The sequence below is a fragment of the Podarcis melisellensis genome, assembly GCF_964234715.1.
Source record: "Podarcis melisellensis genome assembly, chromosome: 7".
In the NCBI taxonomy this organism is placed as follows: domain Eukaryota; kingdom Metazoa; phylum Chordata; class Lepidosauria; order Squamata; family Lacertidae; genus Podarcis; species Podarcis melisellensis.
The window spans coordinates 54,070,688-54,095,584 of NC_138539.1; the positions used below are offsets into that span (position 1 = coordinate 54,070,688).

The following is a 24,897-nucleotide window of genomic DNA, read 5'->3' on the forward strand; positions in this document are numbered from 1 at the left end:
ATGCGCAGGTTCTAGCTCCTGCCCTACAGGCCTCTGCTACTTTATAGCAGCCAGCATTGGACATCTGTCACACATACTGTATGTCATAACAAATAGATCATAAAAAAACCTTGCAAAGCTACAAATGCGGAAAAGCTGAAAGCATTGTTACCACAAAGCACTAGCATTACTCCAGTACTGTCAGTATTAATTCCAAGCAGGTTTTGATTATTTTCTATATGAAACATTGGGGTGTCAGGAAGAGTTAAAATACATGAATATCAACATTTGTGGAGCGGTTTTTATTTGTGTGTGTGTGTGTGTGTGTCTTGGCCTGCTGTTGTCATTGATTCTGCAACCTGAGTTTGTGCAGCTATATTTGATTGCATGGCATTTGTAATGCAAGCTTATATTAAGGCTGTCTACAAATCTTGAAGCTTGACCTTGGTAACCTTCCTGTGTGTGTCTTCCTCTGGCTTTGCAAAGATACTGGTAATTCTCTCTGGGAAAGCATGAATAAAACAGGAGGTTATCACTTCTGTTTAGTTGCCCAACATGAATCCCAGTGATAGTATTTCACATTGTTATTGTGGTCCTTTGGGTGCTGGTTCTCCAGTGCTATGAGATCTTATTGATATCTCTTATTGCTTTTTTTTTCTTACTGGTTTCTTTCTGGACAATGGAGAAGTCACTCCTTCTGGAATGGCAGGGCACAGGATCCATTCTGACAACTTCCTCCCAGGAGATAGCAGGGTCTCATTTGATCTGAGATTCAATTTGAAAAACATACAGAGATGCACATGAATATAAACAACACACAATGCATAATATATTTTTCAGTCAGCCCTATTCTCCTCCTATGCCCTAGACAGAGGGACATTGAGCTAAGAAGTTAACAGCAATAAGAAAAGCAGCTGGAGGAGAAGAGGATAAATGGTGGAGAAAGAGTTGTGAGTGAAGGGGAGGGGGGCTTTCCCCCCTGGACCCCTTGGGGAACTCAATGAACCTGCTGCACCTGGAACTGGGTGTGGAGAGTGCAGCTTAATGGAGCACAGGTATGGGCCTGCCCATCAAAAACAAGTCTAGAGTGAGAGACGGGTTATTCTTGATGTTTCCATGAGCTCTTCTGGTTGTTAGACTTTTGTGGATGAGCTGAGAGTTTGCTGGATCCTTGGTGAGAACCTGGAAGCTGAGATGGACGGTGTGTCAGAAGGAAGCTGAAATTATACTGATATAACTGTGTTAAGGAAACATCTTTATATGTAACTGTATTTTTGTCATATTTGGTTTGTTATCTGTTGTTGCTTCTGTTTTTTGTACACCACATAGATAGATAGATGATAGATAGATGATAGATAGATAGATAGATAGATAGATAGATAGATAGATAGATAGATAGATGATAGATAGATAATATTAAGCAGTATAGAAAAAAAATAATGAACTCTGCTATCCACAGAGATCTAGCTTTCTGGACTCTTTTCTTCCACTTCTTAAAATGACTAGTTCTGCTGCCTTAGTTGATCATAGAATCATAGAGTTGGAAGGGACCCTGAGGAATCTCAACTAAAGCACCATTGACAGATGGTCATCCAACATCTACTTAAAAATCTCCAAGGAAGGAGAGTCTACCACCTTCCCAGGGCGTTCATGCCACTTGCGAATAGCTCTTTCCACCAGAAAGTTATTCCTGGTATTTAGTTGGAATCTCCTTTCTGGTAACATGAAAAGCCATTGTTTTGAGTTCTGCTGTTCAGCACAGAAAAAAACAAACTTGCTCCATCTTCCATGTGACAGCCTTTTATGTATTTGTAGATGGCTGTATATCGCCTCTGTCTCCTCTTATCCAGGAGTATTACTTCTCTTGATCTGGAAACTATACTTCTATTGATGCAGCATAGGATAGCATTATCTCTCCCCCCCCCCCCCCGCAGCATCGCACTGCTGCTCCATGTTCACCTTGTGGTCTACTAAGACCCCTTTTTACATGTACTACTGGCAAGCTAGCCCCCCCCCCACTTAGATTTGTGCAGCTAGTTCTTCCTGTCTAAGTGTAGAACCTTACATTTGTTTCTATAGAAATTCATTTTGTTACTTTGGGTCCAGTTCTCCAATCTGTTAAGGTCATGTTGAATCCCAATCCTGTCTTCTGCAGCATTTGGCTACCTCTCCCAGCTTCGTATCATCTGCAAATTCCTTCATCCAAGTCATTTATAAAGACATTGAACAACATGGGCCCATTAACCTCAATCCAAAAAGCCACTATCACAGAATAATAGTTAATAAGCTCAGGCTGTTAGAAGAAGAAGAAGAAGAAGAAGAAGAAGAAGAAGAAGAAGAAGAAGAAGAAGAAGTAATTAAGGAAGTTTCAAAACACAGTAGTGGACTTCTACCATGTTAGGTTAAACGTAGCTTTTGGATAAAACTTTCAGGAACAGTGAGACTAATATATGCATATATGTCTGTGGATTTTGTAACACATTCATTTATGCTGCTTTAATAAATTATCTATTAAAGTACAGTTCTAGAAACAATTCTTATGAATCCATTTTCTTTCTTTTTGTTAAAGTGCCCATTAGAAAACTGTTGTTATAAGGCACGCCCTATAGCAGCGGCAAGTCACACAAGTGCTTGAGAGAGCTGAGGCCCAGGAGTTCCTCTTAATTGTAATAAAGATTATAGGTCTCTTCTCTGATATTTGAGTAGTGTGTTATTATATAGCAGATGTCCATGACAGAAGGTGAGCTTAGACAGCACCATAAGGCAGATATCAACTTTATGTGATCACCTCATAGGAGATAGCATTGAACTCCTGCTTTTAATTGACCTACCTCTTGTAGATATTTTAGAGGCTGTCATTTTAGCAAATACCTATTTAAAATGTCCAGAATCCTCTTAAAGCTAGGTGTGCACTCAATCTTATCTTGTTTTCTTGGTAGATTTGTTTTCCTTCTACCTCTCTTTTCCTTGTTACGTTTTTGTATTTTTTTTAAAAAAAGTTAATTCATTTATTCATTTCCAAGTTTGTTTTTTCACTGAAAATGTTTAGAGCAAGGGGGGGGGGAGCTGGCTTGTAATACGTTCTTTGCACATTCAGGACTGTGATGTTCACACAGAGCTCTTCCATTCCCAATGGCTTCTCCATCTGATTCAGTGGAAGGAGAACTCAAGGCATTCATTATTCTGCCTGCTCACACACGCAAACAGCAAAATGTTGGAGGGTAGAGTTCCCATGCAGCCTACCCTGCATCCCCTAAGCTAGCCTGCTGCCCCAGATGCAATGGGGCAGGGGGAAGAGACACTGTTCTGTTACCAGTGTATCCGACAAAAGTTCAGCCTGTCAACATGATAGCGTTGTGACCATGCTAGTTCCTTGACAAAGATAACCAACTTTTGCAACTCTTTTCATTGTCCTAAGAGTTCTCTATAATTCCCACTGCATGTTTTCAGGTCCCATCTTGGTTGTTGTATACCCTCTCCTCCATGCTTATAAGGCAGAACCATCCCTTTATTTATGCTTATAATTTATAAGAAATAATGAAAATAATAATGAAGGATTCAAACTATTTTAAGCTTAATGTATGTATACTTTGATTCTAATGTGTGTGTTTTTATATGTACCAGCATTATCTGTACAACATGGCAGTATATATCCCCAACCCTTTAAAAAAATGGACCAGCAAGTTTTAGGATCAATCCTCCTCCTCCTTAATATCATCTTTATTATCATTATTACTAATTAATTTATTATTTAATTAATTAATTAATTATACCACCTTTCATCCTTACTAGATGTGATTATTTCTAAGGTGTTGTTTTTTTTAAGGAAAGGGGGAGTATTATTTTTAAAAATGATTCCAAACTGCACTTTTTAAAATTATACTAAACCTAGCCCTCATGGAAAGCTTGGTGGATGTCATTATAAGTTGTATATCTGAAAGTTGCTCACAAGCATTACTGTGGGGAGCCAACTGTTTAACAGCAATATTTCAATTCAATGAATATGCATGTATAATATAACTTCATTATATTTTTCCTGCAGGTCTAACTGTGCTGAAAATATCCGCAAGCATATCCTGCATACAGGCAAACATGAAGGAGTAAAGATGTACAACTGTCCCAAGTGTGAATATGGCACCAATATCCCTGTAGAATTTCGCAACCACCTGAAAGAATTGCATCCTGATATTGAGAACCCTGACCTAGCTTACCTGCATGCTGGTAAGAACATCTTTATGGCTGTTGTCATTGAGTTTTCATTTTCACAAATGGAATTCAGTTAAATGGCTGTAGGGAGAAAGCACTTTTTAATGTAATATGCATGACTCTGGCCAAGGAACAAAGCAATTTTGATCTCGATTTAGTCAAATTCATTGTTCTGTTCACACTTTTATATGACTCACATTAACTCAGGTGCATGTTACACAGAGGTGTTTTGCATTCAGACGTGAAGTGAATCATGCACATTCAGTTTACTTTTTGTTATTAATCATTTTTAAAAGTGTGTGCACATTTTATTTGCACATGTTCACAAGGCTTAATTAGCACCAGGCCTTGATGCCAGCATCAGACCTGAACTCTATAATGCATGATGAGCAACAGCTTCTGACATTTGCAGAATGCCTTGTCCAGTCATTTCTGAAGAAGTGTGCATGCACACGAAAGCTTATACCCAGAACAAACTTAGTTGGTGTGATGGCTTGTGAATGTTCTTCGCAAGAAATGCCTCTGCTCACTCAAAGATACATATATACAGTCTTTATTTTACATATGTACAAGCAGCGCATTACAATCATGCACCCGAATCCTGCGGCTCAGATTCTGGGAGTGACTTATGCCAGCCCCTTCTCCAACAGAAAAGGCGGGGATTTTTCACGTGATGCCTCTGCCCCCTCCTCTTTAACACACTTCTTTCTTTGGCAGACAGAATAGGCATTGTTTCACTGTCTGTGTAGTAAAATAGTAGCTTTTTTGAGGTGGGTAAAATAGTAGCTTTTTTGAGGTGGGTAATATCAATTTGGGCCATAGTAATGAGACCATCCCTCATCTGTCCTTATTCAAATCCCCCCTCCAGGACTACTTTCAGGGAAAGAAAATTATGGGGAGATCCCATGTCCCATGTAACTTCACTAGATGTTAGTGTCACTTTTAGACTACAGCACTACCAATATTCTGCATATATGATGCTTCATGCACATAAACCCACATTCCTGTGTTAGACGCATTCAAAAAAATGTAAGGGTTACAAGTTGCCCTATGTATGTTTGTATAGGACACACACAAGGACACATAAAAAGGGGCTAATATAATAAACTTTAACCACATTTAAACAAAAAATAATAATAATCGCATGAGTGCTTAACTTGAAAGGTTTACTTCTTTGAAGAAGCAGTTACTGAGGATTTTGTTCTGAATAATTTGCATTCCATCTTATGAGTAATCTATTTGATAGACTCTTATCTTCTGGCATGTATATTTCCTGAAATAATTTATCTTATACCCTCATAGTAAACTTAACCTACAAAATACATAATGTTATTTTATTTAAAATAAAGTGGAGAGAACACTCTTGAAATGTAGCTTTACTGGCGACTTTCCAACTGTATTATTGGCTTCTGGGATCTAAAACTCATGGTAAGGCAGATCAATTAATCACCACTTGAGTAAGTCAGGCCTCTATCCTTTCTGTTTTGCTTTAGAGGTAAAGAGCCATATCTTTGTTCTAATTCTGTCTAGCATATTGTTGCCAGCAAACTCTGATAAATTTTATGAAAACACTTTTACTAAGCTGCCGCTACTAAGGTCAGAACTCATTTTTGCCCCACATAAATTTCTCTTTCCATAAGTATAGCCTGCATGAAACAAGTCTTCAAAGGCAAGCTGCTCTATGATTACATCATCAAAATGGGACAAACTGTGATCCTATCAGTTGTTAACAGTTGCAATATTCATGAATGGAATCCTGAAAGTTCAAGTAGTTAAGCCTACATAAAATTGTGATCTTTATCCTTCTTGACAGAAGCATTTATCAAATTATTAAGGGGGGTGGATGGGAAATGATTGCTAAAAGTTAGAGTGTGATCTATTGTGTGATTTTTATCAAGGTATGACTGTGTTACCAAGTGGAAGCTACTGTCGCTGAATGTCAAGTGAATATATGAAATTTCATAACATAAATAACTGATATTTAATTCTCAGTGGTTTGCTTAATTTCCTGAAATTAATTTCCTTTTGCCTTTATTTCATTCCATACACCCATTGGTTTTAAAAGTTAAAATGGCTATAGTCATCCATGTGGTCAATACATTGCATATGCATTGACGAGGCAGTATTATTAACACAATATAAAGATGAAAGTATCAAATATCATGCTGGCCAATTTCATTTTACTCATGTTCTCTTTACCTGTAAGGCATTAAATCACACGAAGCATAGTAATTAGCAGGGCGAATGGAACTAAGTCCATTGGGTACATGAAATAACAGTATACTTCATACCTTTGTGCAAAGCTGTTAAAGAATGGCTACAGGGTCCCTTTCTCAGCTGAATTCCGGTCTTCTCTTGTTGTAATTTGATTGTCAATTGTCAAGTGCAGAGCCCTGTACATTTTTAATGCTTTTGTTTATTTGTTTGTTTAAATACCAGCAGCTTACTTTTTAGAAACAAAAACCTAAAAAACTAAAAGGCCTGGCCTTGTTAGGGGAGATACTGAAAATAGCTGCTGCTAGAGTAGCAGAATCTTGCTTGGGTTCCAAGCTACATAAAGTAGTATTTTTGATAGCTGAAATGCTTTATATAAAGAAAACAGTAAGCAGCAGCAGCTCAGTTTCAAACAGGTTCATTCTAGTAATAGCTATTAGTGTCAGTCTTTCAATTGCATGTCATATTGATTGGCAGAGAGTCCTTTTCTCTCTTGTGCGGAATAGTAATTTTAGCATGTGCTTGAAATAAAACCTTACATAAATGCCTTTCTGTTTCTAAAGAAGGATGCTAGGTTTCATGCAGCCTATATAGATTACCTTAGACTTCTATTTTCCCCAAAAATTAAGCTGTGTGAAGCTGATTGTTTTTATCCTCACATAGGGGTTTATTTGTTTTTTAGTGTTATTACCTGCTTTGCAAATGTCCACTATTGTCACCTGGTAGAAACCTTGCTAAGAAAATTGTCACCTGCAAGTGTCAGGCCTCTATCCAGAAAACATAAAGGAATTGCACAAGGTCCCAAATACAATTTTTTCCTTGGATTTTTGCTCCCAGTAGTACAGCACAACAGAACTGAAGGGAACTTCAGCTAATAGCTCATTGTTTATCCTGTTAAGCCTCAGTGTCCATAGGAATTGCTACTCAGTAGAAGGTGATAAGGGGCAAAAACAGCAAGTGTCTCAGTACAGCTTTCTTGGACTTGGGTATCAAATGATGTGTGCTTAATATATCATAGAGGTTTTAATCTAAAATGCCAAATATAAGTTGTCAATAAAAATGCAAAATAATGTGATAGGTATGTAACAACACTGAAACCTATATCTAGGGAAGGTAGCCTAATGCAGTAAGAATCAATTCTTGTTGGAATTCAGACCATTTACTACTACATGTAAATTTTTGCTTCTTGACAATGGGCATAAGCATAGAATTGCTTTAATAAGTAAGTGCCCCGTTGAGCTTTTGGCTACAATCCAAAGCACATGTACTAAGAATTAAGTCCCATTGAACAAGCATGGGATTTTGCTATTTAACGCCCCCAACAATGCCTCTCCAGCAATGCCATTCCACAACAAATCTTAAAACAGTTTGTGATCCAGCATGGAGGGTTACTTGCTAAAGGAAAAAGCTCATGGGCTGATGCTCATACCTTATGAACTTTTCTGAATTGTTCTCATTCTGTTAAAACGCCCTTAATTAGGACAGCCAATGGTGCAAGGGGAAACTGGTTCAATACACCACTTTTCACTCTGTGCTATAGTTGCTGTCTGTAGAGGCATTGTGCTTCCTACCTCTGAATCCTCCTCCTTCAGTGATTTTGGAGTACAACAAGGAGGACTCTTTGACTATGAAAGCTTCCTGGCTCCTGAACCCAGCGTATGCTTGGGAGGGAGCAGGTCTGTAGGTATTGCCAGGCATCCTACTTTGTGACCCTGAATCACAGCCGTTGATGGCAAATCAGCTTTTGTTGTTCAGTGTTTTGAGGTGCACACTCTTTCTGCAGTGTGACTGAAACATATAGGCCGCCAGTGCTGCTGTGATTTATTAAGGCAGCAGTGGCCAAATTGTTACCCATGGACTGGATCCAATCCTATTTTAATTTTATATGGCAGCAACAAACTTTAATGAAGCTTTGGTAAAAGGTTTGCCCAGCTTCATTCATCGTCACCATCATATATACAAATATATATTTGTATATTCTTTGTTTGCAATAGTTCCCTGTAATTTTTGTTACACTCATGGTTGTCAGCTCTTAGGTGCCTTTCAAATGTGAAACATTATTTTATATCTTTGGAATCTATGCTGAGGGGGTTTTTTTGCCCCTCTGTCCCTTGTACTATTTAGATTTTATTGGATGAATGTATCTTGCACCACCTTAAATAACTGCCATTTAAGAAAATTAAGAAGTATATGGGAAGAAAATGCTGACCCACAGAATAAGCAGTGGGATAAAATGTTCCCACTGGGCTTCATTTCTTAGGAAAGCCCATCAGGATAGTGACTAGGCCTGTAATTATTGTTTCAGTGACCTCTAAAATGATCATTTGAGAGAAGAGCTTGACTGTCATTGTTAAAATTAAAGAAAGTAAGGTTCATAGAAGCCTCATTTGTTTTTATTGATTTTTGTATAAAAGAAGTTGAGATTAAATGTAATCTCTCATAAGTTTTGTTCAACGTGAACTAATGAGGCTTTACAGTAGGCTTACAGTATATCTATCTGATAGACATCTCTTACTCTAAATGGCAAGATAATTTTTTAAAAAGCAAAACCCCAAACCTTTTATGGATCCATATCCATTTCGGGTGCAGAAATCCTATGAACACGTTGGAAATGTTGTATAATACATTCCTGTGAAATAGTGGAAAATCCCATAAGTCAGGGGTCCTCAAACTACGGACTGCGAACTGGATCCGGCCGACCAGGGTCCTCAACCCAGCCCGCCCGGCAATTGCTGAACCTGCCACTGTGGCCTTTCATGAACTTGGGCGGAGGCGCCTCGCTGCATTTCTGTTGCCATCTGAACATTCCCTTCTTTTGCCAGGGTCTCCATTTATCCCCTTGTGTGTTTATTTTGTGTGAGTGTGTGCAAGTGAAGGAGGATTTCCTGGCTGCAGGCTCGCAGGAGCAGCGGCAGCTCCTCTTCCTGCCACAAAATCACCCTTCCTCTAGCAGCTCACATCCCCCCATCACCCCCCTGCCCCCTCCCCAAACATTCCCCTGCTGGGAGAGATTTACGTGCAAGAAATACATGCCGAGAGCCGCCTTTGCATTTCATGAACTTGGACGGAGGCGCCTTGCTGCATTTCTGTGGCCATCTGAGTGTTTCCTTCTTTTGCCAAGGTCTCCGTGAATCCCCTTCTCGCCATTCTCGGCATCGCCACAGGTGCTTCCAACCTCTCTTCACACCCACCCGCCCAAATCTCTTTTTCTTAGTTTCACCCCGCAGATGCACCACAGCAAGGCACAACACGCCCCACCAGTGCTGGATTTATGTATAAGCTAAACAAGCTATAGCTTAGGGCCCCACTCTCTTGGGGGGGGGGGGTTAAAGAAAAAAAAGTGCAGTGTGCATAGGAATTCGTTCATCCCCCCCCCCAACTATAATCCAGCCCCCAACAGTGTCTGAGGGACAGTGAACTGTCCCCATTTAAAAAGTTTGAGGACCCCTGCCATAAGTAATCATTTTTAATGTTCAGTTTACACTGACATATAGGTATGATACAGATAGGTTTGAAGCATTTAGTGCTTGATTATGAGCAAGAGCCCAACCCAATATGTTTTAATCAATATTATAAGTAAGATTTCCCCTTTCCTGGTACCAACATTGCACTACTTTAAAGGAAAGATAGATCAATAAATCTGAAAATAAATCAATAAGATTATTTTTACCCTGACTAGTTATAAACCCTGCTCAAAAATCAGGGAAAAATATGTAAGAATACAATTTTAAAACTTCTGCATATTTTTAGGGTGACTTCAGGTGATCAGCTTAGGCCAAGGATGAGGAACCTATGATGCTCCAGATACAGTATTCTTAGACTTCAACTTCTGTCAGCCCCAGCTAACATAGACCGTGATTAGAACTGATGACAACATCTAGAGGGCCACAGGTTCTCTCCCCCTCCCACCTCTGACTTACTTGGAGACTAACATGCTGAAGCCCTACTTGGTGTAGTAGCTGGTTATTTGGGTGCTCTTGTACCCCTCAGAGTAGCACAGCTACCTAAATGCTACTTGGTTTCTAAAAGAAGTTAACTCAACTCTTCCTCTTTCCTTTAAAGATATCACAAATCTAAATTTTCAAGTTTAGAATACCTAACCTGTTGGCAGTTCCACTTCTGTGTAAATTACATAAAGAGTGCGTCAGCCAGGATTACCTTGCACGGAAAACAGGAATGAGTGACCCCATTGTTATGGCCTGTTCTGAGGTCCTCCCCCCAAATATGTTATCGTGCTTTTGCAAACTTGGGAGTTCCACCAAGCCTAAATATACCTTCCTTGTGTGTGTGAATTGTGCTGTTTGGGGTACATTCTCCCCACTGAACTTTGGAAACAGAGGAAATGATAGCAGTGTTGAATGCTGTCAATAACAAAGCGATAAAGGAATATGCTTTCTTTGCCACTGATAATGCCAGAAAAGGCATAGGTCTTATTGCACCCAACGTCTTTTTCCACACATGAAATACAATATTCTTTCAAAAGTAAAGTAATTATCCTCGAATTTTGAAATAGAGATTAGACTTGCAAAAATAGTTAAAGAACTGTTTACTAGGGATGGAGGAGCAATCTGCTTTAAATGGATTTACACACGGAATTTGGTGGTTCCAACTCAGTTGAGATTTGCCCACATTGAATTTACTTATGTCTGAGCAACATGATTGGTTTCTGTGTTTGAAGAAAAGCCTGACCAATTCAATGCAAAATTATATGCAAAAATTGCATGCATTTTACATATAATGGAGCCCAGCTCCATGTGCTATATTTTAGCAGTATAATTTTGAAAGTATTAATACAGAAATATTTTTACAGAGATATCTGGTTACTGTAGGAAACCTGGAGTGTATATGTATATAATTTACTGTATCTATAATATTGTAAGTATAATGCTGCATATGATATGTGAGAATTTAGCAGATCTAGTGAAAACAATAACTAATTTTTCATTTAATTTAATTAGTGAATCAGGAATTAGAACAATTTTTTTTTAATAAGGTAAGTTTGGCATTTCAGAATAATCCATTCCTACTTTTAACTACCGTGTAGTAACAAATCTGGTAATGTGAAAATCTCACTGAGTAAAACTTTAAGCACAAAGGTTGCACAACATAGTTACACTTTTTCAATTTTAAAGCCCAGCCTTCCCCAACCTAGTGCATTCTAGATGGACTACAACTCCCTTCATACCTGAGCACTGGGCATCCGGGCAGACACTGATGGGAATTATAGTCCAGCAGCACGTGAAGAGCACCAGGTTGGATAAGGCTATTTAAAGTTCCTTTCAAGTTTTGTCATTACTTCCTCTTCTGCAATTTATTGTGATGTTCTTGATGTTGACAGGGTTCTAGAAGTACAAATGCTTTCAAACTTCAGATTTGGGCAGGGCAGATGGAAAGTGATTTCCTGAGATTCGGCAGACTTTTGCTCCCCCCCCCCCTTAGAACCATGTCAGACACATACAGTTATATTTTTCCCTGGGATAGCCTCAAGGTGATAGTCTAAGATAACCATCTTCAAGGCAAATGCTAACTGAACACATGCCAAACCCCAGTACAGTTCTGTTTAAAACGATACACCATTGGCGGCTTGATTAAATTGACACACGCTGTGGCTTCAGTTCAGGGATCTTGGAGTTGCTAGAGAGAAACCCTGCCAAACGTCCGATGTGAAAAGCCCTTGGTGAAGAAAACTGTTGCTCAATTGTTGTACCCTAGTAAAACAGAAAATACACCCTGAAAAACTTGTAATCCAAAACTTGAGAACATTGTAATGTTATGGGGGGAAATCTGATGGCTCCTGACACTGACCAACCGAATGAGCATTTGTATATGAATAATAATAGTAACACAGTGGCAATTGAAAGAAATGACAAATGTAAACTTGTTCTATTCTTCAGTCAAATTTCAGAGAATATGATAATTAAGCTTTTAGTTATTTGAGTTTAGCTTCCACTGACATAACATCATGCTTCTTAAAGCAGTTACTTATTTCCCCATAGAGTGCTCTGTGCCTGATGTTGACTTTTCAGATGAAATTTAAATCTAACTCGTTGGTGAAGTATTAACACCTACAATTTTGTTCTTTGCTATATATTATTGCTTAGAGCCAGAATTTAAAAGGATTAAATCAGGAGACCTCTCCTAAATTTTTACTTGCTTTTAATCCTTTTATATAAGGCAGTTCTGGAGTTGTGCTCTGTTGACAAAAAGCCCTGTATACAATGCCACTGACTTAGATTGTGTGTGCCCCAATGTACAAAAGAGAGTAGACTAGCCTGCATGCATGTGCAGGTGCAGAACAATTCTCATTGTCCCTTCATTGAAAACTAATGGGGGAAACATAGCAAATGGGGGGAGTTCTTATGCCAGCAAATATTTTACAGAGGGCTAGCCAGGTAGGTCTGTTACAACAGAAAAGAAAGTATATTGTGGCACCTTAAAGAATACCAAATTTATTGTGGTATAAGATTTTATGGCCTGGAGGCCACCTCATCAGTTTAGTCTCCTGCCAAGTATTGCCCAGTATTGCAAAGGCTCGCAGCCATTTCATGTTCTACTAAGGCTTGTAGACAAAATACAGAAAACATCATTCTGTATAGGTGAATTGTGCTGCATGGTTCTCTCTGAGGACTATATGTTTAGAGAGAAGCAGAGAAAATACTTCTTTCATTGCTTTTTTTGTAATAGAAGTGAAAAAGACCTTAGAGGGCTAGTTCAGATGCTCACTTCCTAGCTTGCTAAAACATAGTTTAGCAGATGGGAATGAGCATCAAGGCTGTGTGTTTACTCCTCACCTGTCCCCTTTTCATCTCTCTTCCTCAGCACTTAAATCCAGGTTTAATTAAGCTATGGTTCGTGTTATGTCCAAAATAGCAAACTGCTCCTTAGGGAAACCCACATAATTTACACCATATAAAGTTAAAACAGCATAAAGTATGTCAGTTCCAAACTCAGCCTAAGCCTGGCAAAGGGGAAACAAACAGTTTGCCTTACACTACTCTTTTTGCTGGCATGGGTTGCACCAGGTCATACGACCAAGTTGAATGGAGTTGGGATCCAGCATAAGTCCCCATTGCCAAGTACTACCTTCACCGCTTCACCAGTACATCCATTTTTCAGAGTGAAAGAGGAGCATGTGTCCAGAAGAAAGATGGAGAGTAAGATAATGAGAAGTCCAGAGAGAAACTCCAGGTTAGAGCAGGGCTTTAACTCTCCATATGTTGCTGGACAACAACTCCCTTAAGCCTTTGCTCACCACAGCCAGTGCTCAGGAATGATGGAAGTTGTAGTCTATCAACATGTGGAGAGCAAAAGGTTAGGATGAGAAGCCCAGTTCATACACAGGTATCGGCAGCTGTGACCATTGCCTTCTCTCTTGTGCCTTCCATCTTAGAAAAGATACCTTCCCAGTGGTATCTATTTAAGTGATTTCTCTCTCATGGAGGAAGGGAAAAGGATAAATTTGCAAATGAGACATCTAGACCCATGGCAATTTAAATGCATTGGAATGTACCAGCCAAAATGTTCATTCCTCTTACTATATTTTCAGTTCCAGTAATTCTTGCTAGGTCTCCCTAATAGTCATTTCTGCTGGAAAAACAAAGCATTTAGCCCATGGAAGATACAAAGAAATCAACCATTCATTCACTCTCTAAGGGAAATACCATTGTAGCTCCAGAGGTGTAAACTGAATCATCTGTATGCAAACAAGCCATCATGAAGAAAACCAGAACCCATCTACCACTTGAGACCAACCATCAGTGAAAAGAGAATACTTCAGAGTGCGATAACACCATTTTGAAATCAGGTGGTTTTAATTACAAGTGATCAAAGAAGGACATAAAATAATAAGAAAGGAATCAAACCCACATGGATCTTTTATTTAAACTTGCCAAATGGTGGATCTGCACTTGCTTTCTTGTTGGGTGAACCTTGGCAGGTGGATTGACAGGCTGTGAGCAGTGCAGTTGCAGCATTAGGAACTTTGACCACTATTTACATGAAAGTAAAGTCAGTTGAAATCAGTGTAGCTTAACTTTCAAATAGTTGTGAGGAAAGGTGGATTAAGATGAAAAGCAGCCATATGGTGGCTACTATAAATCCAGCCATACAGAGATTATCTCTTTGCTGAAGGAAACAAGCCCTTCAAGCAGTTCTTAGAAGGCTTCTCATATGAGTGGTGCCAGGAAGGAAGGGAATTTGGCAATTTGTAGATATGACTCTACAATGGAAGCAAAGATAATCGATCTCTGTGTTCTGCAACTTATGTGAGGATTTATTTTCAAATAAATATTTGATTTCATTTGTATTTTAAAAGTTTGTAAAGCTGGTCAGGTTTCTTCTAAATCATGCAGTTTATTCCACTGCAGAAGGCAAATAAGGTGGATTTTGTGATGTTGCACTACTGCTTGCCTGTTTTACTCTTGACACTGGAAACTGAAACGCCACTGGTAGTTTTTGAATTTAAAAGGCTTGTTAATTTACATTGATTTTTAAGTTGGTTATAGATTCTTAGTTGAAAAATATAGTACACACTACCAACTGCTCTATCACCTGACAGCAATTGATAAAGCATCTGTGCAGAAAGTGTCAGAAAAAGGTTAATATTTATTGATTTTTATGGTGCTACAACCAATGTAGTTTTGCCATCAAAGATGTATGGCCACCAGCAATGGAATCTGTAAAATTGCAGGTTTCATGTTAGTTTTTACTATAACTTATCCTTGTGTTTTGGCCTTTAAAATGACAGATCTTTAATGTAGAACAAAATGTTGTGAATGTGCAGCAACTGTGTACCTGAACCAGAATTTAGTATTCCAAAATGAGATGTTCTAAAAGCCTCAAAGGAGGGGGGGCCCACTACAACCTTGCATTGCAAATGACAATCACATTTAGCCTTTTCATCCACTTAACTATGTGCTATTGATCTGTAGCAGGTGCCAAGCAAGTGATAGCTTAAATTATTACCGATAAAGGGCTTGCTTCTTCTTAAAACAATAAAGAGTATATAATTAGAATGAGCATGGGCAGGTAGTGCGTACCAGTCCTCAAAAAAATCTGGCTGCTTTGAAGCGCAATGCCTGGCTCTCTCATTGTGGCTTAAGTGTAAGAGATTTGTGGAAGAATGGGAATATGCTTTCATTTATTTTATCTCAGTATGTTTTAGTTAGAACAAAAAAAATTCCAGCTGTTTAATCACCATCTCTAATATACACCAAAACCTTTTGGAATACATTTTCCCCTTAGATGCAGCTGCATTTCCACATCTCCTGTCCCCAGCCCACCAACCCCTGTCTAACCCTTTTTATATAGCTGGATATCCTGCTGGCACATGGGGTCACTGAATTGGGCTATAACTCCATGATGATCATGATGCAGGAGCAAAGATTTTGGGAAAGTGGGCATCTCCCAATCAGTTTTTTGTTCATGCCTGGTTGAAACAGTCACATCACCTTTAGCTCCCATTTTCTTCCTTCTACTCAGGCTAGTTTTTACCTTAAAACCAATATATTTCTCCAGACCACATCAGGGCACCAATTTGGATCTCAAAATGCCCCAAAGGGCAACCGACAACAGTCTCCACAATTGCTTATCTTGTCCAGTAGAAGGCAGACTGAATCCTTCTTCAGTGCTTAGATGTGACTATGGACCTTTGGATTCTTAATCCCTTGCCTTTGGGGGGGGGGGATCTGGTCTCCTGTGCACCCACTCGGTATCTTCTATCACTGGTATCCACCAACACGTCCAAGAGACGAGTTATCTGGGAGTGTGCACAACACTTGCTGAACATGTCAGCCATAGAATTGAGTACCACCCAAAGAGCACTATACGGGCATCTACTCAGTATTCTTTGTGGTATCCAAGAAGGATCAATGATCATGGCGAGCAGTACTGGACTTGAAATTCCTCAGCATGTGGGTAAGTGCTTCAGGATGGAATTGCTCCAGTTCATCAGGGAAGCACTTCACCACGACTTTCTGACATAAGTCAATCTCCCAGATGCATACTTACGCATATCAATCCACCCCTCATGCTGCAAGTTCCTCGCGTTCTCTCTAGAACACCACCATTTCCAGTACAAGACTCTCCCTTATTGCCTCACCTCAGCATTTTCAACAAGATCACAGTAGCACCAGTGGCCCACCTCTGCCTCCAGGGCACATATAGCAACCTTTACCTCAGTGACCTCCTTCTACGGTCTCCAACACAGGAAGAAGCAGACCACCACCTGATCATTAATATGGCAGCCTTGGAGGACAATTGTTTCATCATCAACTAACAGAAAATGCCATCTAATTCCAACACACCAGCTGGTTCATCTTGACACCCTTATAGACACCACACAAGAATGATCTCTCTCTTCCCAGATTGCAGATACATGCATACATAGGAATCCGCCCATCCCCACGTTCTTCCCAATCCATTTCAATGGAATGGGAAGCCATTTTTTTCACAGATTCCTCCATTGAAGTGAATGGGAAACCCATGCACAGGAGGAATTTGTTTTTGCTGGGGCACTCACTTTAGCACACCAATTATGTTTATAAACTGTGATTCCACTGCCTATATCTGGATGAATAGACATTGTGCACTTAATCCCATTGATCTCGCCTCTGTCATGGCTGGATTGGGCCATAAATACAAGAAACATTTGTGAAATGTATATCCTAAAATAGGATTATTATTTTTCCAACCTTTTTGTGTGATCTGGTTCCTCTCTTCATTACTTTTGAAAAGGTTCACTGGCAAAGTCAGAGCAGGTTTGAGTTTGAACAGCCTCTAATGATTATAGTGATGGGAAGAAACACTTTCCCTGTAGTCTGACCTGTAGAATAAATGGTAGTGTATCCTGTAAACATGCTTTAGATCTCCTTTTGTCTGTATCACATTTTTTTCTATTGAGTGTTATACTGTCTACTCTTCTCTCCCCCCCGCACCCGACAGCTTACCCATTTTATTGTGCTCATTTAGAGGGAAGAAAAACAGTTTGTCTCCCTGAAAGGTAAAGAACATTGACTGGAAAACTACTTTTAGACCTAAAATACCATTATAATATACGGCAACTAAAGTTCTCCAATTGAATGCTGCAAAAGCCACTAACAGTATGAAATATTCTCTGAGAAGAGAGAGGGCCTTCTTCCCACTTCCTCCCCTAAACTTTCTACCCTAGAGCCTTTTGTGAAATTTTAATGTAGAATATTGCACGTAATAATGTATTTAATTTCAGTAAGTCAGATAAGAACCAGTGCTCTTATAACTCCACCTTTTGATTGTAATGACTCTCTCATTAATCTAACATACTCCAGTTTTATTGCACTTCATTAACCCCCTCCCTTCTAACTTTAAAATCACTTTAAAATCATAACTTGGAAAATGGGGCGTCTTTAGCCACAGTAGCACATCTGGGCTATTTTGACGTGTTTTCATTCCTTGTTTAATTCTGTTCTTTTTTATTTTCAAACCACCAGTTGCCCAAACCCTGATATGCTTTATGGTGTCCATAACTATTTTCAGTCTTGCAGTTCTGGATGGCAGCTTAGTGACAGAAGGTTTTTCAAACACGTTATTTAATTTAAAAAAATTAACTAGAGCTGGCTATAAACCATTAATTATGGTTGCTAACCCCCACCCCTCCAAATTGGCTATTACTTTAGGTAATGGCTGATATGTTACACTTTCAACCAATTTCAGCAAATAATGTTGCAGGAAGTGTTTTTTAATTCATTACGCAATTCAACTTTAGTGCCAGCCATATACAACAAACCCTGTGTAGTTGTTTGAGATTACACAGACCTTAAAATGTTTCATTGTCTGAATTGGAAATCTACTTCAAAGAATAAAACTAATTGATTTCTAACTTGTTATCGTTCTGAAACTTGTGGTCTGATTCTAAGAATTGTTGTACCAACAAACAAAAGATTGTAGTGGGAAGCCTCAGCAGCAGCATGAAATTGCAAGAGTAGACTTTGTTGGTTTTGCATGCGTGTTGTCCTGTGAAAATTCAAATAGGAGATTAATTAAGCATTCCTGGATTTTCTATGGGTTCTTGCAATATGCAGTCTGGACTTGTGATTTGTTTCCTTTAAACAAAGCACAAGCAGTAAGGCACTTCTATCTTTCCTTATCAGGAAAATATCCAGTTATCCTGAAACAATCTGGGTTCAAACAAATTCATTAGATAGTGATATGGGCATTTGTTAGTGTTTAAATACTTCGCAAACATCAGTTGATTCAGGTTAGATTTTGAAGCGTATAGAGTTCTCCATAAAAGTGCAGGAGAAGCAGTAGTTTAACAAGAGTAAGATTTTCATCATGTTTGTTCTTTGGGCTCCTTTGAGTTATGTTTTGCACATAATGCATTCAGTTCATCACCTTCTAAGCCATGCCAAATTAAGCATAACAGAGGCCTGTAATTTTTACCAAAAGAATCTTTAAAAAGATCTGCCAGCACAAATTGCTAACTATTAATTTAGCTAAGCACTTTAGAACTATTATCAAAAATATATAGCTCCTCTGCATTTCACATCTTTATATTTATGTAATGCATAACTGTGACTATATATTTTGCATTGATAATTAACAGCAAAATTATTATGCCCATACATTTTAAACACACCTTCTTCAGATAAAACTATAAACTGAAAATCACTGGAAATGGTGACATTAAATCTGATTTACCCTTAAGGTTTTCATTTTAAATCAATAATATAGTGAGCAAGTATAATAACAGCTAGACAACTTTCACCAAATTAATATATTGAAAAAGAGTCACGGCTGAAGTATGTGGGAGGGAGCAAGACTTATGTTTTGGTTTTATTACCAGGTTCTTTCTAATCTGCTTTAGGAAAACAGGCCAGATAATACTGAAAACTAGTACTGGATTCGTGCAGTATTCAGCTCAGCAGTGTCACCTCAAGCAAGCCCTTGCATAGGTAAAATGCCAGACAGGCAACCAACAAGGAAAATTATCTACCTCAATATTAGTTTGGTGTGCTGTTCAACTTAGATTTTATCCCAGCTACATATATAACTAATTCTAAATAAATTTCATAGTGGCTCAAATAAAGGATGGGCAACATAAGGCTGTTAAGCCATATCTGTCCACCAAGTCTTACTTTGTCATAGGAAAGTTCTTTCTTGCCCCCCCCCCCCCGATGTATTTGCTATAGACTAGAAGCACAAGGTTACGGGAGCCAGGAAAAAAAGTTTGTTGCTTCTTCTTGTCCTATAGTGATAACATTGTTAAATGTGAAATGGTGCAATTAATCAATTGCATAGAAAACTTTGTGGTATCTAATGGTGACTTTCCTGGCAGCAGGGATTTTCTATGATCTCTCTGTGATTTGTTCTTCTCCTCCCCCCAATGCAGCACCCTACATTCTCTTTAAATCTGCTCTGTAGGAGTGGGGAAGATTTAGGGAGACATGGGGTGCTGCAGTGGAAAAGGGAGATAAGCAAGACTTGCCTCCATCCCTATTCCACTCCCTTCCTTCCATTGGCTTTTAACATTGAATATCATCCCTTATATTTAAGGATAGTTGCATTGGATCAAACTTGATGGTATCACAAAGTGCTGTTTAGCAACTGTAAATCTGCTGCAAGAATTGTACCAACCTCAGCATTTAACTTTCAATGTGTGTGACAGAAACACCTGTACAACTCTCTTTTTTCTTTTTTTTGGTCAAAGCAAAGCTATTTATGGACTATATGACTGCTTAAAATACACACAGAAAGCTTATTTGGCCTTCATAATGTAACATATGCCATCTTCTATTTTTTTAACAAAACACCTTTTTTAAATGGTGTGAAGGAAAATAAAGTAGTATCTTTAAAATAAATTAAACTGCAATAGAGGGGAACCCTGACATGGATTCTGCCAGCTTAATTCCTTGAGGTAAAACAACGATGGAATTATTTAATAAGTAATAGTTAACTGGTAATCAACATGTCATAATCAGCAATTCTGTCCCCAGCCCCAGCAATATTTTCTGTTCACTTTCTGTTAAAGGGCAAACAAAAAATGTGTTGGTGGTAGTTTTTTGCAGGACTTAACATTGTAAGGGAAACTCTAAAGTTCTGATCAAAACAAATCACACAAACTCAATACAATATACTATTTTATAGTACAGGCATACATACTTTTATTTGTATGCTGCTTCCCTCAGTTCAAACCATGCTCAAGGTGGTTTACAACATGAACAAATTCATAACTACTGTACAGCATAACTAAAGTACAGTGGTACCTCGGGTTACATATGCTTCAGGTTACAGACTCCGCAAACCCAGAAATATTACCTCGGGTTAAGAACTTTGCTTCAGGATGAGAACAGAAATCGTGCAGCAGCAGCAGCACAGTGGCAGCAGGAGACCCCATTAGCTAAAGTGGTGCTTCAAGTTAAGAACAGTTTCAGCTTAAGAACAGACCCCCGGAACAAATTAAGTACGTAACCAGAGGTACCACTGTAGTCAGATGTGTGGGGTATAAATTATTAAATTATTATAAACAATTTAAAAAGACACAAACCAAACAATGACATATTGCAGTGAAGCAAAAGCACCTGAGAGTGTGAAGTAGAGCCAGTATGGAGGTGTGGCTTATGCAGAGTCCTGAGACCAGGATATAGAGGCCTGAAGGACCACATTCAGTCTCTGGTCCATTCCTGAATCCTGGCCTATAGCAATTGTCTGTCATTCCACAAGGTGGTGGAAGGGAGGTGGTTCACTTGCAAGCATCTCCAGGGTGCGTACATGATTCCCAAAATCATGCCTTTAAAAATCTGATAAACTCCTCCAGATCTCACAAACAAACACCATGGAAACCTCTGTTTTCTATATATGCCCTGCAGCCTTGTCACAAGATCACTGAGTGGATTTTGCCCTAGTCTTTACTTTTCTTCATATCTACTGTATGTGCTATATTTAATACTTGAACCAAGTCTCTGCAACACCCAGTGCTTTTTTTCTAAAAAAAATAAATGTTTAGGGATACTCTCATTTTCCTAGTCATATTCCTCAATGAGGCCAAACTTAGATTCACAAAATGTTTAGGGGTTTGCGTCCCACTTGCAACACCATTAATTTAGCATCCATAGATGTTAAGTAGTTTGGCATTGTATAAATGTAAATGTGGGGGGTGGAGCACATAAAAGTATTATCTACTTAACAACCATGTTTTTATGTGCCGTTTCATACATCCAGCCAACTTACGATCCTGGTAGTTTGGTGCTGATGTTAAAACTCCTGTCAGGAATGTTGACACGAATTAGCACCATGGCATCAATCAGTTGGATTAGTTGATTTAAAATCATTTCATAAACTAAAACGATTCCCCCAAATAATTGGGGAACGGAGTTTTGATCAGTTATTTTAAATATAGGTACTTAACAGAAATGCAAATGGTATGGATTATTTTACAGGTACTTCCTCAAACACTGCATAGTTGAAGTATGAAATTTGCTACCACAAGATACTACCATGTCCACAGGATAGCTTAACAAGTGGTTAAAGCTCATGGGGATTACAAAATCTCATAGAGGATAAGACTAACAATGACCAGTAGTCATTATAGCTATATGTGCTCTGAATACCAGCTGCCAGGGAGCATGAGTGGAAGATAGCTGTTTCTGTCATTCCTTGCTTGTGTGCTTCCCACAGCATATGGTTAGCCATTGTGAGAATGTAAGATGGGCCTTTGGCTGGACCCAGCAGAGCTTTTCTTATCTTCATCTAAAATCAAAGAAAATACATTTCCATCAGTGCAGCTATTTTATTCACTGGCAATTTTATGTAGCTTTAATTAATCAATAAAATTCATACAATTAATCGACTAAGATGTCTTTATCACCGCTGGAAAGGACTTTATTACCACTGTGAGTGTAATAGCTGTTGCAGAACTTTGGGGATTGTTTCCATAACTGAATGGATCCCCACATTAGGCTTTTACTCACTTGAGAGGCCTTGATAATCAGAGCTGCTATTCCGCTACTGGCATTAACTCTTTCAATTCCACAATAGTTATTAGCAACTGTAGACATGTAAAATAACTGCTTGATAGGTTTTTATGTGACCTACAAGGAAAATAAAATCGTGCTTATGCCACTGTCCATGTCTTCTTAATGTGTGGTGATAATTGTGTAGTAATAGCCTTTCCTTAATAGCTGGTATAGCTTTTCCAAATCTCTTGTTTTAAAATTCTGGTCACTAGAGGAAGAAACTTATCAACAGGAATTGGTATAGTCGGTGGTATTTTCATGGTGTACTAGAAAGAAAATTGTATTAATTCTACTAACATCAGTAAAAAGATTGAGGTTTTCTTATTTCACACTAACTTTTGTGTATTTACTTTTTTAAAAAGTTAGTAAGATATTGAAGAATTGTTTTATAGTTTCAAGCTTTTGTATGCAACTGTGCTATGTTCATCTACCAATACCAACATAAATTAGTATGCAACTCTATAGTCTTGAACTCGGATATTCCCAGTATGTTGATATGTAGCACTTGCATAGAGGTGTTTTAGATTTTGCTTTCAATTTTTCTTCTTTGGGAGTGGAGGGAATTGAACATGAGGAGAAGAGAGTTTATATCTGAAATTGAATTATTATGGTAGCATTCATGTCTGAATCAGTGTCCCTTAAATCTTACTGCCTGCTCCTCACATTGTCCCATCAGCTACCTAACTGTGTGAAAATTACAATAAGATTCCATCTATGTCCTTCGTAATGACCACTGCCAGAAACAGAATGTTGGACTAGATCAGGGGTCAGCAACCTTTTTCAGCCGTGGGCTGGTGCACCGTCCCTCAGACCTTGTGGGGGCCAGACTATATTTTTTTGGGGGGTGAACGAATTCCTATGCCCCACAAATAACCCAGAGATGCATTTTAAATAAAAGCACACATTCTACTCATGTAAAAACATGCTGATTCCCAGACTGTTTGCAGGCTGGATTGAGAAGGTGAATGGGCCACATCCGGCCTCTGGGCCTTAGGCTGCCTACCCCTGGACTAGATAGACTTGTGGTTTGGTCCAGTAGGGCTTGTCAGTCCTTTCTATGAACGTAAGCTATACACAAAGCCTTGAACACTGCTGCAGATGTATACATGTATAGAGCATACAGAACACTGGCTGTCATGGAAACTTCCTTACATGATCCCAAAACACATTGGTTTGTGCCACACATGTATGATAGTTTCCTAGGCATGTCTACATCTTGGCCAGGTGTTAGGGTACCTTTGACCTGCCAGGTGTTACTAGAGACCCATCAGCCCCAACATTCATGGCCAATGACCAAGGATGATGGGAATAGTAGTTCAGCAACATCTGTCTTTTGACATCATCAGGAACTTTCAGCAGTCTAGAGGCCTTTCAAACCTTTTATTAGCTCCAGATTGAAGTCTACATACTGCATGCATACTCTTACATGGGACCCAGGAAAGAACCCCCAAATTAGGAAGTTGATCTCAGTTCAGCCTAAATTGATCTAATCACTCATTTTCAAATGTTCAGTGGTATAACACTGATGAATACCAATTGTAGTACAGTTTTACTTGGCAAGAACAACATTTCTTTCCCAATAATGTGAGTAGCCTAAAATTACCATCATCAATGAGAATGCTAATGAAACCTTATTTTTCTTGTAATTTTAAACTGTAAAGCAGGTCTTTGGGGCATAATAAGATGATAACACACACTATCTGCTTTAATAAGTAATGTACAGAATAAAAATAGTGTCTGATAATAATGTATTTTGATATCTTTTAGTGGATTCCCCCCTCCCTCCCCCCAGTGAAATGTTATTGCCTACGGTAGTCTCAAACACAGATGAAGCCAGGGCTCAGTTGATAAACAGGAGGGCTTCCTCTTTTATACTACTGTGTATTGTCTAACATAGGGTTATTTTGTTGACTAATTGCCAGCGAATTTTTATTTATGCTTTTTAATTAACCATTACATTTTAAATACCTCACATAAATTTGCAATCTACTCTTGGAGGGGGTTGCTGCTTCAACTTATAATATTTTAGCATGGAGAGACATGACAATATTATAATTCAACAGAGCCCTGCACCCCATTTTTTCATGCTGCTCTCCTCACCATTTTTATCACTTCTGCAAAAGGGATGCCTCGTTTAAGCCTCCTTTGCATTATGACTGGCTTTAACCTAGCAGACTTCTCTCTAGCAGTAAGCATTGGCAGGTTGTTCCCTGATGTCTCATAGAATAACATATTGTGGCTAAGGACTGTTTAACTCTTATATATTTTTATGGCTAATAATGAAAGCACTTCAGAACACACTCACCTTTAATTCCTGTGGTATTATTTGAGCAACGAATAAAATACTTAGGCTGCAATCCTGTACTTGCTTTCCTGGGAATAAGCTCCATTGAACTTAATGAGACTTATTTCTGAGCAGACATGTATAGGATTATGCTGTCAGTAACCTTTCAGTTGGGTCAATTATCCTCTGTCCCAATTCCAGTCCTTTAACACAAGTTATTTGTGT

The 24,897-nt window shown here is 38.7% G+C and overlaps 1 protein-coding gene and 1 long non-coding RNA gene across 2 annotated transcripts in view; one reads left to right on the forward strand and one right to left on the reverse strand.

The window, feature by feature from the left end:
* ZNF407 (zinc finger protein 407) overlaps positions 1-24,897 on the forward strand; it is a 331,643-nt gene that overhangs the window by 234,564 nt on the left and 72,182 nt on the right. The window contains exon 8 of the mRNA XM_081919417.1: positions 4,022-4,200. Coding sequence (XP_081775543.1) covers positions 4,022-4,200 — 179 coding nt within the window. The remainder of the gene's footprint in view (positions 1-4,021; positions 4,201-24,897) is intronic.
* On the reverse strand, positions 297-18,021 carry LOC309374526. Its single transcript, XR_014170614.1, has 3 exons — positions 17,091-18,021; positions 4,191-4,266; positions 297-744 (listed from the first exon to the last, which is right to left on the reverse strand). It is a non-coding gene; the product is annotated as an uncharacterized lncRNA (long non-coding RNA).